The 16,283-nt window shown below is 40.7% G+C and overlaps 1 protein-coding gene across 4 annotated transcripts in view; it reads right to left on the reverse strand.

The window, feature by feature from the left end:
- bicd1a (BICD cargo adaptor 1a) overlaps positions 1 to 16,283 on the reverse strand; it is a 31,328-nt gene that overhangs the window by 9,021 nt on the left and 6,024 nt on the right. For 2 of the 4 annotated variants that reach the window (XM_088006112.1, XM_088006111.1), the window contains exons 2-4: positions 6,213 to 6,425; positions 2,232 to 2,384; positions 645 to 1,136 (exon numbers count right to left, since the gene is read on the reverse strand). In XM_088006112.1, the coding sequence (XP_087862238.1) occupies positions 645 to 1,136; positions 2,232 to 2,384; positions 6,213 to 6,425 (858 nt within the window). Of the gene's footprint in view, positions 1 to 644; positions 1,137 to 2,231; positions 2,385 to 6,212; positions 7,289 to 16,283 lie in introns of those variants that run through there. The other 2 variants (XM_015010980.2, XM_015010982.2) reach the window with 1 other exon arrangement.

Here is a 16,283-nt window from a genome sequence, read left to right on the forward strand (position 1 = left end):
AAATGTACAGTAATAACTTTATTTGATATTAATGACAATCTGAAAGGATTCAAGCTTGATTCTAAATCAGATGCACAAAATGGACAAATATAAAAATTTCTCTTACATCTCAACTCATAACCTGAACTATAATCTTCACAGATTTAATATTCATAAACCTGTTAGTTTATGAATTCAATGTTTACTGCAATATTTGCTGGTCTGTTGTGTATACAGTCTAATGTCAATTTAAAATGTAAACTATATACACATATGAAGAGCCTCAGTGAAAACATGTTTTCAAAACAGTCCAAATAGATTGGATGTATTTTTTTCTTTCCTACGGAAAGTTTCTGTTTACATCATAGGTTTGTGGTGCATTTCCATCCTAAAGAAAAGATATAAAAGTAATTTCACAACGAGATATTAAGATACATGGAAAGTATGATGGCCACCGTAAGAAAGGCAGTAAAAAAGGCTTACAGTATTCAGTTGTGAACTGATTAGTACATTACTGTGTGAGAAAACACAAAAGAAAAAAAATTCCCCATCAGCTTGTTGTCTAAAAGCTGGACTATAGCGTTTAAAAAGATCGACTCACGTCTGATCTGCTGCTGATTTCTCCGCCTCAGCAGAAATCCATCATTTAAAGTCACATGACTCACCTGCAGCAGCTGCTGCTTCAGCTTCTGCATCTCGGACAGGTTGAGCTCGCTGAACAGGTCCGGCACCAGGCCGTCCGCCTTCCTGCCGGCGCGGTAATCCCCGCTGGCCTTGGCCAGGACGGGGCCGTGGTGCAGGTGGCCGTTGCAGCGGTTGCTGTCCTCCATGTTGCCGTTGGCAGCAGGCATGGTGCTGCCGTTGGGAACGTTGCCGCTGCCGGTTTCCTCGGTGAACTTGAGGCCCTCGACGCCGGTGACAGTGAGCGCCAGGTGGGCCCCGGCCCCGTACACGCTGTCGCTCAGGCTGATGTGGTGGGCCAGCTCCTTCCTCAGGTTGTTCTTCTGCTCGCGCTCCGTCTTCAGGGCGTCCAGCGCTTCCTCCAGCTGTCCCTCTGAGATGTCCTTCAGACGCAGAGCGTCCTCCAGCTGGCTGTTGAGGAGAACCGTCTCCTCCTCCAGAACTTTGATTTCATGTTTCAGCCCCTCATACTCCACCTGCAGCGCAGCAGGAAGGACAGCAGTCACTCAACTGGACACACTGGTGGGTCCCCAGTCACTCTGACCAGAAACTAGTTTTCTACCTTTGTGTCAAAACTTCAGATTTCCTAAAATTAAAAACTTCAAAAATTTTATAAAAATATAATTTACCAAAATCACAATGAATTTAAGAAAACCCCTCCTGGATGGATGGGTGGATGGATGAACAGATGGATGGATGGATGGATGGATGGATGGATGGATGGATGAACAGATGGATGGATGGATGGATGGATGGATGGATGGATGGGTGGATGGATGAACAGATGGATGGATGGATGGATGGATGGATGGATGGATGGATGGGTGGATGGATGAACAGATGGACGGATGGATGGATGGATGGATGGATGGATGGATGGATGGATGGATGGATGGATGAATGAACAGATGGATGGATGAATGAACAGATGGATGGATGGATGAACAGATGGATGGATGGATGGATGGATGGATGGATGGATGGATGGATGGATGGATGGATGGATGGATGAATGAACAGATGGATGGATGGATGGATGAACAGATGGATGGATGGATGGGTGGATGGATGAACAGATGGATGGATGGATGGATGGATGGATGGATGGATGGATGGATGGATGGATGGTTGGATGGATGGATGGTTGGTTGGTTGGTTTTCCAAACTTATGCAGATGGAAAATTTTCCAGCCTGAACAGAAACTTTGAGGAACCAGAGAGTTTCTCTAAGTTTGTGCTTTTATTCTGAAATCTGAATGAATTCTGTTTCCTGTTGAATTAACCCCTGACACACCAGACAGCGTCGACCTCTGGACTTCAACGTAAAAGCATGCATTAGACAGAAAGGATGTGATCCAGGCGGAGGATCCATCAGCAGAGTGAGACCCGAGTGACTAAAACAAAGCAGCTGCTTCTTCTCCAAACTGATGACCAGTCGGCCAGCATCACATTTCCTCGTGGCGGGTAAAGTGAGAATGCATACATGTCATGAGTGGGTGAAAAGTAACACCGCAATGACGTGCAAACTCTAACCCAATAGGAGAACAAAGTGTTGATGATCATCTTTGTGACCTGGCTCTGCTTGAGCGTGGAGACCAGCTTCTGCAGGGTGATGTTCTCCTCCTCCAGCTCGCTGTAGTCCTGGAGGAGACGCGTCTCCCTGAACTTATACTCCTTGATCTCCTCCCTCATCCTGCTGCGCTGCAGGTCCAGCATCTCGTTGCTCTGCAGGAGAACCAGAACCAGAACGAGAGAGGAAGGTAGAGACAGGAGGGGTCAGAAGAGACAGTTTAATAGTCAATGGCTGATTAAGAACCTGAGTGAAGTTCAGATCTTACAAAATTGGTGCCAATGATGCACAAATTAAATGTTGTTACCACACAAACACTTGACACCAATTTTGTTAGATGTAGGTAATGTGGAGGGGCTGGTTGACCTTTTAACCTTTGAACTTTTCATTATCTTCAAACCAAAAGCAGCACAAACGAAAATTTTTACTGCACAAACGTTTGACAGCAACTGCGTCTGATTTGAAGAAGATGGGGGGAAACTTCACTCGGGTTCGATGGAAGAGTGAAGGAATACAAACTTTCCAAGACATTTCCAGACTTATTGTTAGTGAAGGGCGACAGGGAGTTAAACTTTTAACACAATATTCTGCCGCACTGCTGTGATAACGACAAAAGTTAAGATAAAAACAATTTATTTCTTCTTTTTGTTTTGGTAACTCTACAACTGTGACATTAGCCGAGTATGCAATGAGTAAATAATTGAACAATTTGACATTTCGGCATTTCAAAAATAAATTCGCCTAATGGAAACACGTTAATTAAAAAAATAAACAAACAAACAAACAAACAACTCACGTTTTAGATAAATAGCTTAGGCACTAGAAGGAGATTCTCTATTTCATAAAACTGTGATGGAAACACTTTTTTTGTTTCCGTCACACGATCAACAACCGGATGTTGCCGCTGGCGCGATCCACGAAGAAGAAAATGACAGGAAGTAGTAAAATTATCATGTTTTTTAATGACGTGAACAAACTTATTCGATTTATATTACTTTCCTTATTTAATAGAAATACCACAACTGTGAAATTGTGTTTTTTCGACATTAGCGGAATATAAGGTTTGCGCACATTTATAATGGAAAGGCAGCTTGTGTGTCACGGCAATTATAGTTCCATAGAAACAAATACTGGTCATAAGAAACATTCCCATTTGTAATGCGTTTCTTTAGGACACTCTGATCTGTACTATCACTAAACTGCACACGGTATTTTAAAATTTATTGGTATTTATTTATGTTTTCATTGGACAAACTGTGGAGAAAATATTAGAACTACCAATCTGACAAAAAGACAGATGGGGGTAATAAAATCATCATTAACTGCAATTTATTGCGACAATAATAAATCAAAATTCTTATCATGATAACAGATTTATCACAATAAAAGCCCACCCCTACTCACATGTTGACATCAGTAAAATCATAAAAGCACATTACATTTATCTGTAGATAAACAATTAAAGCTGAAAGCAGCAGATTAATTTTTTACCGAAATATGGCTGAACATGTATGCTAATATGCAACTTTTGACTAATTTTATGTAAAGAAAAGAAAAGCAAAAAATAATGAACTTCTTCCAGAATATGTGAGCATCTGTTCCCTGTTTTTGCTGCAGAGCTGCCTGCAGCTCCCCTGCAGCCCTCTGTGCATAAAGTTAGGCAGAAATGCTGACCCAAAGACAGAGTGAGGGGGCCCGAAGACATTTATAGCGCAGAGACGTGATAAAAAAAATCCATAATATCTACAGTTGAAACCAGAAGTTTACATACACCGAATCAAACACGTTTAAATCAAACTTCTAGAAACAACACAAATATTTCTATTTATTAAATACCAAAACATTGAACCAGTTGACCTGAAGCCCCTTTCTGACCTGCATGTTGAGGCTCATCGTCCAGCTGCAGTTTTAACTTCCTGGTTGGTGTATTTAGACATTTCTGCAGAATGTTTGTCCTCATAATGCCATCGATTTTATGAAGCGGACCAGTTTGAAATACAGCCCCACAGCATGATGCTTCCACTAAGCTAAAACCAAAGGAGCAAAGCAGAGCAGGGCATCTTCAACATCTGCGATGGTAAAGTTTATATAGCTTCACATGATCTGCGCTGACAGTCGTCTCCTGCTGTAGTTTCATTGAAGTTCACTGAACGAGGAGAAAAATCTGGGTAAAGGAAACTGCAGCGGTTGTTGGCATCAGTTGTTCTGATCCATTTAGTGAATGAGTGAGGTGTGTTTAATGGGAGCGGCCCAGTTCACCCAGTCGCTGCACAGTGCCGAGCTCAGGACATTTCACTGATTCCCAGCTTAGCACCGGATTTGCCCCCCACAATGGGGTCGTTGCCGTGGTGTCTGACCCCAGCTCGAACTCCTGAGCCCCCCCACGCCGTGCCTGCAGCCATGTTGGCGTTTGGAGGGATGAGCACGCATCATGTTTCCTCTGTGACAAAGGTTGGTGACCTCTTGACCTTTGGCAACTTTTTAACCCAATTAGTTTAACAAAGATCTGATGGTATAAATTTGTTTTTACATGAAACACAAACACATAAAATATTCAAAAGGAAGATTTTTTTTCCACATTCAGCTACAATCAAATCACTATGCAACTAATGTTGATTTGAGTCTTTTTCCTCTACATCAAAAACACTTTGAATGCTTTAAATTTCCCTCCAGTTGAACATCAATTTGTGGACAGTGATGGTAAAAAGTAAGTACACCTCACAAGTTATACGTTTAGATACAGAGTGAATATCCAGGGGTGTTTGGGGGGGACTCGGTGTTTCAGAGGCAGAGGTACAAGCTGAAGTTATAGTTAAGGAATTTTGTGGAGTTTTTTTCGGCTATGATTGTTTTTATGTAAAATATATGAATCAGAGTTTTTACTCATATGTCTTTGTAATTTAACAAATACACTGTGGTTCCTTCGTTAAAAACATATATATGTATTACTAAGTATTGTGAATGAACTGGGCTTTATGTTTGTATGCTAAAAAAACTATCAGAAATATTTATCTGATTTCCTTTGCAGATCTTTTCAAAAATAAATGACCAAAATACCTAAATATACAATTTGATTAAAGAAATATGTGAGAATGTAATTCATGATGTGAAAATTAAAAAGGGGATATTTAGCTTTTTTTAGAGGGAATATTTTCATGTTGTTTACAGAAAGAAGAGTTAAACTATATGTAGATCTACTAGAATCTGTCAAATATTTTCCTTAAGTGATTATTTACATTTTCACATAAAGCCTTATTCTAATTAATAAAAATTAGGTTAATGTGTAAGCAGCACGTGTTCAGATGATTTTAGCAAAACAAACATCTACAGCAGTGATTCTGTTAACATTTAGTTTCAAAATAAATATTTAGTTTGCAAACTAACAAAATATTTTCCTTGTTCCTCTTTACATTTCAGCTTCAAACATAGAACGAGTCGTTTTAATGGCAATGCAGACGTTTACCGATGGATCTACAGCAGGAGTTTATGTAGCCAAGCTTTTATTCTGATAGTCCACTTCCAGTCATCGGACAGCAAATTTGCATTTTAGATATTTTTTAGCTCTCAGCTAAATATTTAGATTAGAGCTAAACATTTAGCTTCCAACAAAATATTTATTTGCTAACTAAATAATTAGTTTGAAACTGGGACATTTACAAACAATTAAATAAGATGGTGAAAATATAATTTTGAGAAATTAGCCAATATATTTTTCTCTTATGAGGACTAAATAATCCAAAATAGTGCTGTTCATTTTTGACTGTGTAACTTATGTTCTACAGTAAAAGCTGTCCACTTCCACACCTGCACCTGAGTGATGTTGCCTCCCTTCACCAAACTGTCAAACGTTTGTTCAGCAAAAATATTCACTTGTGCCGCTATCATTTTAAAAATATCAATAAATGCTTCCAGAGGTCATCAAAGGTCAACCAGCTACCTCACGTTCACAAAATGAAAATAAATCTGCCGTTAGTCAAGCTCACCTCTCGCAGCTCCTGCAGAAGCGCGTTGAGCCTCTCGTTCTCTGCCTGAGCGTTGGACGCCACCGAGCGGCTCAGCGTCACCTCCGTCTGCAGCTCCAGCAGCCGGCCCATGTAATACGCCTCCTTGGAGGCTGACTCCTGCAGCAGTGTCTCCTCAATGGTCTCTCCATCCTCTGCCACCTTGCGCTGGTTGGTGTAGGCCTGACCGAACGCCTGGAGAGAGAGAAACCACATGACGGACCTGCAGCTCCGCCTGGCCGCCAGGCGAAACTGCGGTCGTCGCCAACATGAGCGACCTGTTGGGCCGTCCACGGCGGCTGATGTTTCACTGATCAATAGACACACTGTTCCCATTTTCCTGACACAGGTTTTCACATCACTGGAAGCTGACTGAAGGCGCCGAGGCTTGATTGAGGAAACCAAAGCAGCACCAACAGAACAAACGGAGCCAATCATGGAGGCGCTGCTTCGCCAATAAAAAGAACAGAGACTCAGACGGAGCTGAACATCCTCAACGTCAAGTCGTCCCACATAAACAACAAAAGGATGGAGAGGAAAGGAAAGAAAAACTCAACTTAATCCATCATCTTCATTAACTGATCTCAAAGATGATCAATGCAGCAGCAGCACTTTGAACACCTTCCAAACAAACTAGGAAAAATAATAGTTTTAATTAATTCTTAATGATGAAATTTTAATTTGTTTTCTCTGTGTCTGCAGGGTATGATAATCAATAAATTAACAATTTTAAACATTCATCTTTTACAGAAAGAGTGTGAATGATAAATGAAGAAAATTAAATAAGGTACTTACTACAGAAAAAAAAACATGTTAGTAGATGAAAGTTAAAAATGTGAAATCTTTAGTAGGTTAAATTTATTCAAAATTTTCCAAAAAACAAAAATGTATTTCCAAATATCAATCATTATATCTTTCCTAAAATTAAAGAATCAAAATAAAAAAAATTTTTTTCAGCATTTATACAATAAATTAATGTGATTTAACCCATATGCATAATAAAGAAAGACTGATTAAATGATCCAAACCAAAAATCTCAAACCAGCATCAGATGAGTAACAAACACACAGCAGGTTTTAATAACAAAATAACAAAACTAAAACATAAATAGAGTTTGAGGTTCTGCCATTATTTCTGATTGCAGTCAGACTTTCATGAGTATAAGACGGATTTCTCCGTGAAGCAGCAGCCTGGCGGTTCGATACTCTCTGACCCCTCCCCTGGTCTCAGCGCCTCAGCAGAACCGGGCCGCGGTGCCGCTGGCCTCAGTCAATCAATGCGGCTTCGTCTGGAGATTTTTATGCTCAAAATTAACACATGATGTGAAACTGTAAACAATTCAAGGTCAGAAATACTAAAAAGCTTTAGGGTCCAGATCATGATTAATAAGACCACCAAAATAATAAACAGAGAAAAATGTATGAAGAAGATTATGACTAAACCCCTCCTTCCAATAAACATCCTCTTCTCTGTTCATTATGAATCATTTATGAGATACGAGTTTCCATTATTTTCCATTAGACATGAATCACTATCTCATTTTTTCCTCCCACAACGGATCAGTTTTCTGTTTCGCTTTTGTTCAAGAAATCTAAATTATTCATGTTGGAAAATATTTTTCTCTTATTTAGTGAATATTTATTCACAAATGTGGCTACAAATTATTTCTCCACACTGTCGGAAAATGAATGGATGGCATTGCAGGTCAGACAGGATCTGTTGAGGGATTTCTCTGTTTAACTCTGTGATCTCTGACTGTGATCAGAGAAACAGAGAGCAGCTCACAAACTGCTTTTAGGATTCACTCACATCGTCTTAGTCTGATTTCAGAATTTTTTGATAATATAAAACATTTAAGAGTGATAAGAAAGCAAAAACTGAAAAAATCTCTAAATATTACACTGTAGCAGACCACTAGGGGGCTCCACATGACGTTTGTGTGGAAGTTCATAAAACAGTCAAGTAAATTAGCACTTCACAATGTGTCTGGAAATTTAATTTAGAAGAAGCAAAGTCTGATAAACAGTTTCCAATTTAGCAAAAACGCTAAAGCGCTAACATAAGCGATTAGCACATAGCCGAAGTGTGCCCCCAACTGAGCAGCTTCATATTCCTAAATAACCTAAAAATCTGGACCAGGACATGTCCAGGTTTAGAGCAAAGACTCCTGCAGGCAGAGGCTGACGTCCCACACGACATTTAACTTCAACAGAACATTTTATTTTGCCTTTGAAACACAAAGTTAGAGTTAGCATAAGAATTAAGTGAGCAATAATCAGTCAACTGAAACAAATGCAAACACAGAACATCCAAGCCTTCAGGCATAAACAACCTGCTCAGTAACTTCCACTTTTAATGGGTAAAATCCAGTGATGCACAAAAATGTAAACAAAGCAAAGTGTAGCTCGATTATTATTATTATTATTAGTCTGTTCTCCAGTTTTTTCTGTTTTCCTTCAGATTGTCCCGCCCGTCTCCCTGCTGTCCTCCCTCCCTCTCCAGAGAGCAGCAGTGTGGTTGCAGTGAAGGACTTGATTGAAAAAGGAACAGCATGTGAACAATTAAAAAAAAGCTCAGCTCATTAATTCAAAGCACGGGGAAACTGAACGAGCCGGATTCCCACATCGACGAGAGCAAAGCAGCTGAGGCCAGGAGGTGGGACACGAGAAATCTGGCAGCAGCAGCAGAAGAAAAGGACTTCGCAGGATGAGTTGTGGGAGTTTCTGCTCCCTGCCAGGTTGCCCAGCAAACAGGGGAGATTTCACATGACTGCTGCTCCCACACAAATAAAGTAGCACTGAAGCAAAAGTAATGAGTGAAAGTTTTTTTTCCAACAGTTTTTAATTCAATTTTCTTAAATTTTGCTCTTAACTCAAACTGACTGGATGGAAATGCAGAGCTGGAGCCAGATGGAGACACAGAGAGACACGATGTCCCAGTTAGAGACAATGAGTCAGGAGCCGCTCATCCAGAGAGGATCCTAACGAGCAGCAGATGGTTTTATAACAGACCTTCTTCCTTCACGGGACACACTTCCTGTCCACTTACAGACAATCACACAGAGTGACAGTGATGGACGTGCAGCGCTGCTGACACATGAAGAGGCTCAGGATGTTTCAGCTTCATGCAGAACCAACTGATGGTAGTTTGATGGTTAAATCAAACTTTTCTGGTTCAATTTTTGCAGGTTTGCACGATTATTTCCTCTGGAATATTTGTTAGCTGAAAGGATTTTTTTTTCTGTTTTACTTTTGGACAATTGTTGTGACGTGTAACCATGACAACAAGGTAATTTTTTTTTACCATTGGGAGAAGCTGATTAACATTTCAAAAGCTCAAATGGCCAGATAGAGATTTAAAGAGGAGCGGCAAAAGCAAAGGAGGTGGAATAGCAGAGCTAGCTTACAATCTGATGTCCAAAACATGTTACTGTGGAATATTGGGACATTGAGCTGTTAGCATGTTAGCATGAGACTGTCAAACAGTCAGAAGCCTTTTTAGATTTGTTAGAAGATTGACTGCTGCTGGAGGTTCTTCCTGCCCACAGCATCACCACCCACATCGACTTGATCATAACAAACTAACCAAACAAAAACACAACAGCGCTTCAGTGTGTCCAGGCAGGCAGAATGTGACCCATATCCATCACAGCAGTTTGAACGACTCAATTCTGATTTTTTCATTCCACAAAAACCCAAATGTCTCTGAATTTTACCACTTCCACTTCAGATCCAACTGTTCTGTATGTCGGCCTCTTGATTATTCATATAATTAAGTTTTGCTCCCTGCAAAAAATATCCATTAAATGAATTCTGCTTTATCCATACCTGCATTTGGATCTTCTTACTTCACAACCAAACATGACTAGAAGAATTTTAATTTTAGTCATGCTAACTCTGTTTACGGCTGACTTAAGATGGTAAAGATCATAATATATTCTTTTGTTCAACTCCAAATTGTCGTTGTGTTTGTGAAAGGTGTCTCATGCTCACAGTGGGGCATCGATCCAGGCAGGAAAAATAACTTAAACTTTTAATTTCTCAAAGCAAAATCTGAACTGGCAGTTTTACAAACCTGGATAACTACATCTTTACTGTAAACTTTTATAGTTTTCACCATTTTCATAAAACTGATTTAATCTTGGAGTTTCTCATTGAACACCTGTTCAGTTCTCTGCAAAGAAAAGCATTTAATGTATTCAGGCTTCAGGCTTCTTCTGCCTTTTGTACTTCAGTGTCCAGACAATAGAATCCCAGGCTGTAGATATTCATTCCTGGGGCCAAACCAGGAGGAGGAACACTGCACCATGTTAGAGGAGGAGGAGGAGGAGGAAGAGGGTGCGACCCTGAAATCCCTCCCATTGTGTTGCAGCCCATAATGAGGAGTCAGGGGACGGTTTTAGGGTGTGAAATCCTGTATTTTCTGGGAGGGAGAGTGCAACAGAAATCTTTCTGCACACGCAGCATTAAGGGATGGCTTAATCTGTGACACATACTGGAGCAGGAAGTTTACTTGTTATTAGAAATGTAAAGACAGGAAGGGATTTACAGCAGATTTGATCAGATTTTCATGGTCAGGGCTTAGTGCAGCAGGCTGCAGTTACAGTTTCAGTGCAGGAATGCCGACACAACCAGTGTTCTTCAGGTCAAATCAAGGATTTTACTTTCTGTCTAATGTCCTTACTGATCTCAGACAGATAAAAACATGATTTTTGTTTCGTTTTGTCAGTGATGAAAATGTAAAAAAACCCATCACATTACTGTATGATAACCATTGTGTCGCGTCTCCAGCTCTTATCTTTACAGCACAGCAAATATCATTTAATTAAAAGCAGAAACAAGCCACTCATAAAGGAATCTTCCACGTAAAAAGACACGACCACAGGAAGACCAGATGGACGTCCAGCCAGGGACAGCAGGGCGTTCAGAACCACGGAGAGAGACGACCAGGTCTGCTGCTGACAGAGGCAGAGAGTGTGTGTGTGTGTGTGTGTGTGTGTGTGTGTGTGTGTGTGTGTGATGTAAAGCATTCACACAGATTTAAGAGGAAGAAGTCAGATAACCCGTCATTAGAAAATAAGTTATTGATTTCTATTATTTGTCTTTATTTATTCAAATCATTGCAGCAATGAAAGGCGATTGCAGTAAAACTTTGAACTTGCTAAAAGAAATATAATTAATTAACCGAAATTAAAGCTGCAGTGTGTAAGTTTTATGAAAAAACATTTTTTTACATATTTGTTAAAATATTATTGACAGATAATCGGTGAAAAGGCAGATCTCCTCTCTGAGCTGCTATGCTGTCTGAAGAAATGAAAACAACCAATCAGATAAAGGAGGAGGGGCTTAACGCTGTCAATCATCCTCATGTACACGCTGTTAAATGTGGTAACAATGGAGAAACATCTCATTGTCACAGAATAACTGTTTGTCTGGCATTATTGGTGGCTATGCTAACTACCTTTAGCTTTCATGACAGGCTATGCTAGCTGTAGAATAGCAGAGAGCAACAGGGGGATGAGCAGCACCACACAGAGGGTGATTGGCAGCGCTAAGACCCTCCTCCTGGATCTGATTGGCTGGTTTTAGTTAGTGCTGGGAGAAGGCAGAGAAGCTTGATTCTTTCACAGATTATCTGTTTCATAATAAACTGTCATGACAGTATCAACAAATATTTTTAATAAAATTTACATTCTAATGCAGCTTTAATGCAGCCACAGTTATTGAGCTTATTAGCAGCAGATCATGCAGCCTAACAACAGCCACTACGCTTTTTATGAAAATAAAACTCATAATCTCAATATTTTAATTCAGTAAAAACAGGACAATCACTAAATATTATGTCATTACATTTCATCCAAACATTTTAATTTGGTTTGTCTGTTCATTCTGAGTCTCTGTTGACGGCCACGGAGTGAGTTGCAGTTTTCCATGATGAGTCCGTGATGAGGCAGATGGAGCCATATTTAGCCTCTAACAAGGACGCAGAAATGTCGCCATCAGCTTCAGGAACCAGGGAAAGTGCCAAGTCAAGAGATGTAAGGCCTGTAAGCGCACATGTCGCCAGCAGGCAGGGGAAGCTGGGTAATCACGGCTGCAGATCCACAGAAACATCAGACATTTTTAATGTCCACATTGGCTTGGTCCGATTTTATTAAATATAATCACTAAGTACAGCTTTAAAGGAGATTGAGGCCTGCTCCTCGCCTGAATCAGCAGAGATGTTTACAGTTTATTACTGAGAAAGCCGGCGCGCCACGCTGCGCGACGACAATCCTGTAGTTTCATTTCCCCGCCTGCAGCAAGCTTTACAGCAGAAACACGGAGCTGGGATGAAGCTTTCACAGGTCGTAATGGAGGGAAAGGGCATCTGACGCCTGTTTCCCTCTGATTATGCTGACAAAATAAAATAATCCATAATTTAATACAGATTACCAGCAGGAGAAAAAAACTAATATGTTTTATACTGAATAATTCCCAGCTAGTAAGACAACAGAATGGGGACAACACAGCCTGCGGGAGGCTCTGCTTCAAAATTTCCCAGAATCCCTCATTCAACTTAAATCCTTCAATCCATTTTTATTTTCCAGTTTCCTGATTTAAATCTGGGAATTCAGGCAAAACAAACCCGATACGATCAAATCAAACTGAAATGTTTACAGCAGCTGCTGTCAGTAATTAATGAGTCCGTGATGAGGCGGAGGCGACGAATCCACCAGCCAATCAGAAGATAGGCTGCACACACACACACACACACGCATACACACACACACACACACTGAAGCAAACCTCTGCATACGTTTTGATGGTATTTACTCTTGACTTGTACCATTCAGTTAAAGAGGCAGCAGGAAGGAAGGAAGCTCAGTGATTGGATGAACGTCTTCAGACTGACGGAGGAAACGAAGGAAAAATGATGGAAGGAAGAAAAAAGAAGGAAGAACTGGACTGATAACTCAGATCTGACCTTATTTTTTAGTGTAAAACAAAAACTATTCTCCCACATGCAAAAACTTCACATTAAACATCTGAGGAGTCAAGTAAATATTCATTTTACAGAGATTACAGTGACATTACAGCCCCTGACTTCAGATTTAATGTGGGAAAACTGAAGGAAATGATACATGATTTACTTTTTTCCATAAAGCAGCTCAGTCTCAGCCGGATTAGATGCAGAACATTGTGGAAAACATTTCTTAAACTCTGCTGCAGATTCCCAACTGGATTTAAATCTAAACCAGGGGTCTCCAACCTGCGGCTCCGGAGCCACAAGTGGCTCTTTGAACCCTCCACAATGGCCCTTAACAAAAATGACAAAGAGCCAACTCATGTTTGTAATAACAGATTCAGGTTTCAGCAGTTTATCAGTTTTTTTATTGAGTAATTACATTGAATTTTCTTTTACATTTATTTTTCTGTATTTAGGTTGGAAACTATCCACTTTCTTTGCATCAATTTCCACAAAATATAATGTATCTTTGCACTTCTGGGAAAAAGTTTGAAGTTTTTGTTTAGCTTAGGACCCTGAAAGGGGCTCATTTTTGGAGAATAATGTTTCAATGAAAGACACACCGCTTGCTTGACTGGCATGAGCTCAAATCAAACATCTAAAAGCTGCTGGATACAAATGCAGGCCAAAGTTTTCTGAATTTATTTGTAAAAAAATAAAAAACAAATACTCTTTATTTCCCTTCCCAAATAGCAAGAAATGCAGCTGATTATCTCAAAGTCAAAGCTGAAGTTTTTCATCATACTGTAAACAGGAGAACAGTAAAACTGCCTTAAATAATGTTTGTTTTTGATTATAATTTGAAGATGAGTTTTTGTTAAATTTCTAATTAATTTATAAAATAATGATGTATTTTAGCCTTTCAAGCTGTAAACAGTGATATTTGGAGGCTCGATTGAATGTTTTGAACTTCTGTGTTTTTCTTAAAGCACAAATGAATTCAGTCCCGACGGAGATTAAGACAAACTTAATCATTTCATATGAATTACTCTTTTAATGCATTTTCTCTTCTAAACCACCTGAACCACCTGCATCCGTAGCTCGGAGTCTGGAAGGTAATCGTCCTGAAAGGCAACAGCCTGATTTCATTAACCTGGACCAGGAACTGAGGAGACTGAATGAGTCTGGGTTCAGAACCAGTCTGGGTTCAGAACCAGTCTGGGTTCAGAACCAGTCTGGGTTCAGAACCAGTCTGGGTTCAGAACCAGTCTGGGTTGGACAACAATCAGGTCACTAGTGCAGGAAGAGCGACAGCATGCAGTCATTGTCTGTGTTTTAGTTACTAAAGAAACCAACAGAAAGGCAGATTTGATTAACAGCCAAAATAAAACTGAGAATGTAAATAACAAATGCAGCGGTCACAGACAGACAGGCAGACAGGCAGACAGGCAGACAGGCAGGCAGACAGGCAGGCAGACATGCAGGCAGGCAGACAGGCAGACAGGCAGGCAGGCAGGCAGACAGACATGCAGACAGACAGACAGGCAGACAGGCAGGCAGACAGGCAGGCAGACAGACAGGCAGGCAGGCAGACATGCAGACAGACAGACAGGCAGACAAGCAGGCAGACAGGCAGACAGGCAGGCAGACAGGCAGCCAACATGTTGGGCCTTTATGAACTCTGCTCTCAGAGAGCAGCTGCTCCAACACAGTGCTAACATGCTAACATCAGTAGAGAAAAGCCCAACTTCAGATCAATGTTTCATTTTTTTACATTGACAAAATGTTTACTGGCCCTTCCAGCCATGACAAGTTACTAAATATGTCTATTAGAAGCAGAGGGAACGACACAGGATATTTTAAAGTATTTTTTTTTAGCATTTTGTAGCTGCATTATCTTTGTAAATGTTATATTTACAAAAAATTGCAAGTAGGCATCACACTGACAGTCTCTCTTTAGCCGCCTTTGAGAGTTGTAGAAAGTAAACAGTTTCCTTTTAAACAGCTCCCTGCGTCTCTGCTCTTCCTCTGACTCCGTCTCTAACAGCTCACTGAAGCTGAAAACAGCTTTGGTTCTCCTTCCCTCAGTAAAAGCATCTACACAGAAGGGCTCTTCATACATACATGTTTATGACGACTGAATGGACACAATCACTGTCACTTCAAGATGCACAAACTAAAATCAACAACAAGGAAACAACAATGAAAAGCATCTAAGCTGAAGCTCTGAAGGAAATCTGCTGCAGCCTGAAAAGTTTCTTGTTCTGGTTTGAAGAAATAAAAACTGGACTGGATTTCTGTAAACAGGCATAAAGAGAGAAAATGTCAGAAGCACATCGGCTTGTTGGAGGGAGATTTTTCTGTTGTGAATCCAAAAGTTTTTCCAAAACGAAGACTGCCTGAATTTTTGCTTTGCTTTCAGAGTTTGCAGCAGACACAGCTAAAGTCGACCACTAATCAATACAGCATCCTGCAGGCAGGGGCGTCCTGCTCCTACTGGGTTTCACTGCAGCAAAACACAGCTTTCTGTGCAGGTTCTGGCTTGTATGGAGATGTCAGCTTCAAATGAACCAAAAGGAAAAATGTATGTTTCAAAACTGGATGGGTTATGATGACCAAACTGGGCTGCATCCCGGAGCTTGTTGCTATGGTCACAGGTTGACATCACCAGAACTGCAACTCAATATTTAATCTGTCTACTTAGCAACGATAAAACGAGAGCAGGTGGAGAGGGTTGGTTCTGTTCTGACCCGCGCCTGGACGCCTGTCAGGAGACGCTACATGTTTCCCAGACGGCTCCAGCTGCAGATTCTCCCACTGTTTGGTCTGATGCACAGCCGCGCCGTTTGCACCAGCGTGCACTGATTTCCACTATGTATGCTACACTACACACAGCGGCGCTCTGACATGATACATTTTCACCAAGTAGAGCAGAAATCGATGGATAATTACCACTTCACTCCAGGGGAGGGGGGGTTCAGACCGCAGGGGAGGGCAGAGGAAAGGGGGTAGGGGGTAACAGGAGACGGTGAGCTGATGGTGCAGAGGTGGAGAAAATAGGAAGAAAAAAAGCATCTCATCATGGATTGATTTGGCTCCTCCAGC

The sequence above is a fragment of the Poecilia mexicana genome, unplaced genomic scaffold (genome assembly GCF_051168715.1).
Source record: "Poecilia mexicana isolate PSO_F unplaced genomic scaffold, ASM5116871v1 scaffold_6, whole genome shotgun sequence".
Classification (NCBI taxonomy): domain Eukaryota; kingdom Metazoa; phylum Chordata; class Actinopteri; order Cyprinodontiformes; family Poeciliidae; genus Poecilia; species Poecilia mexicana.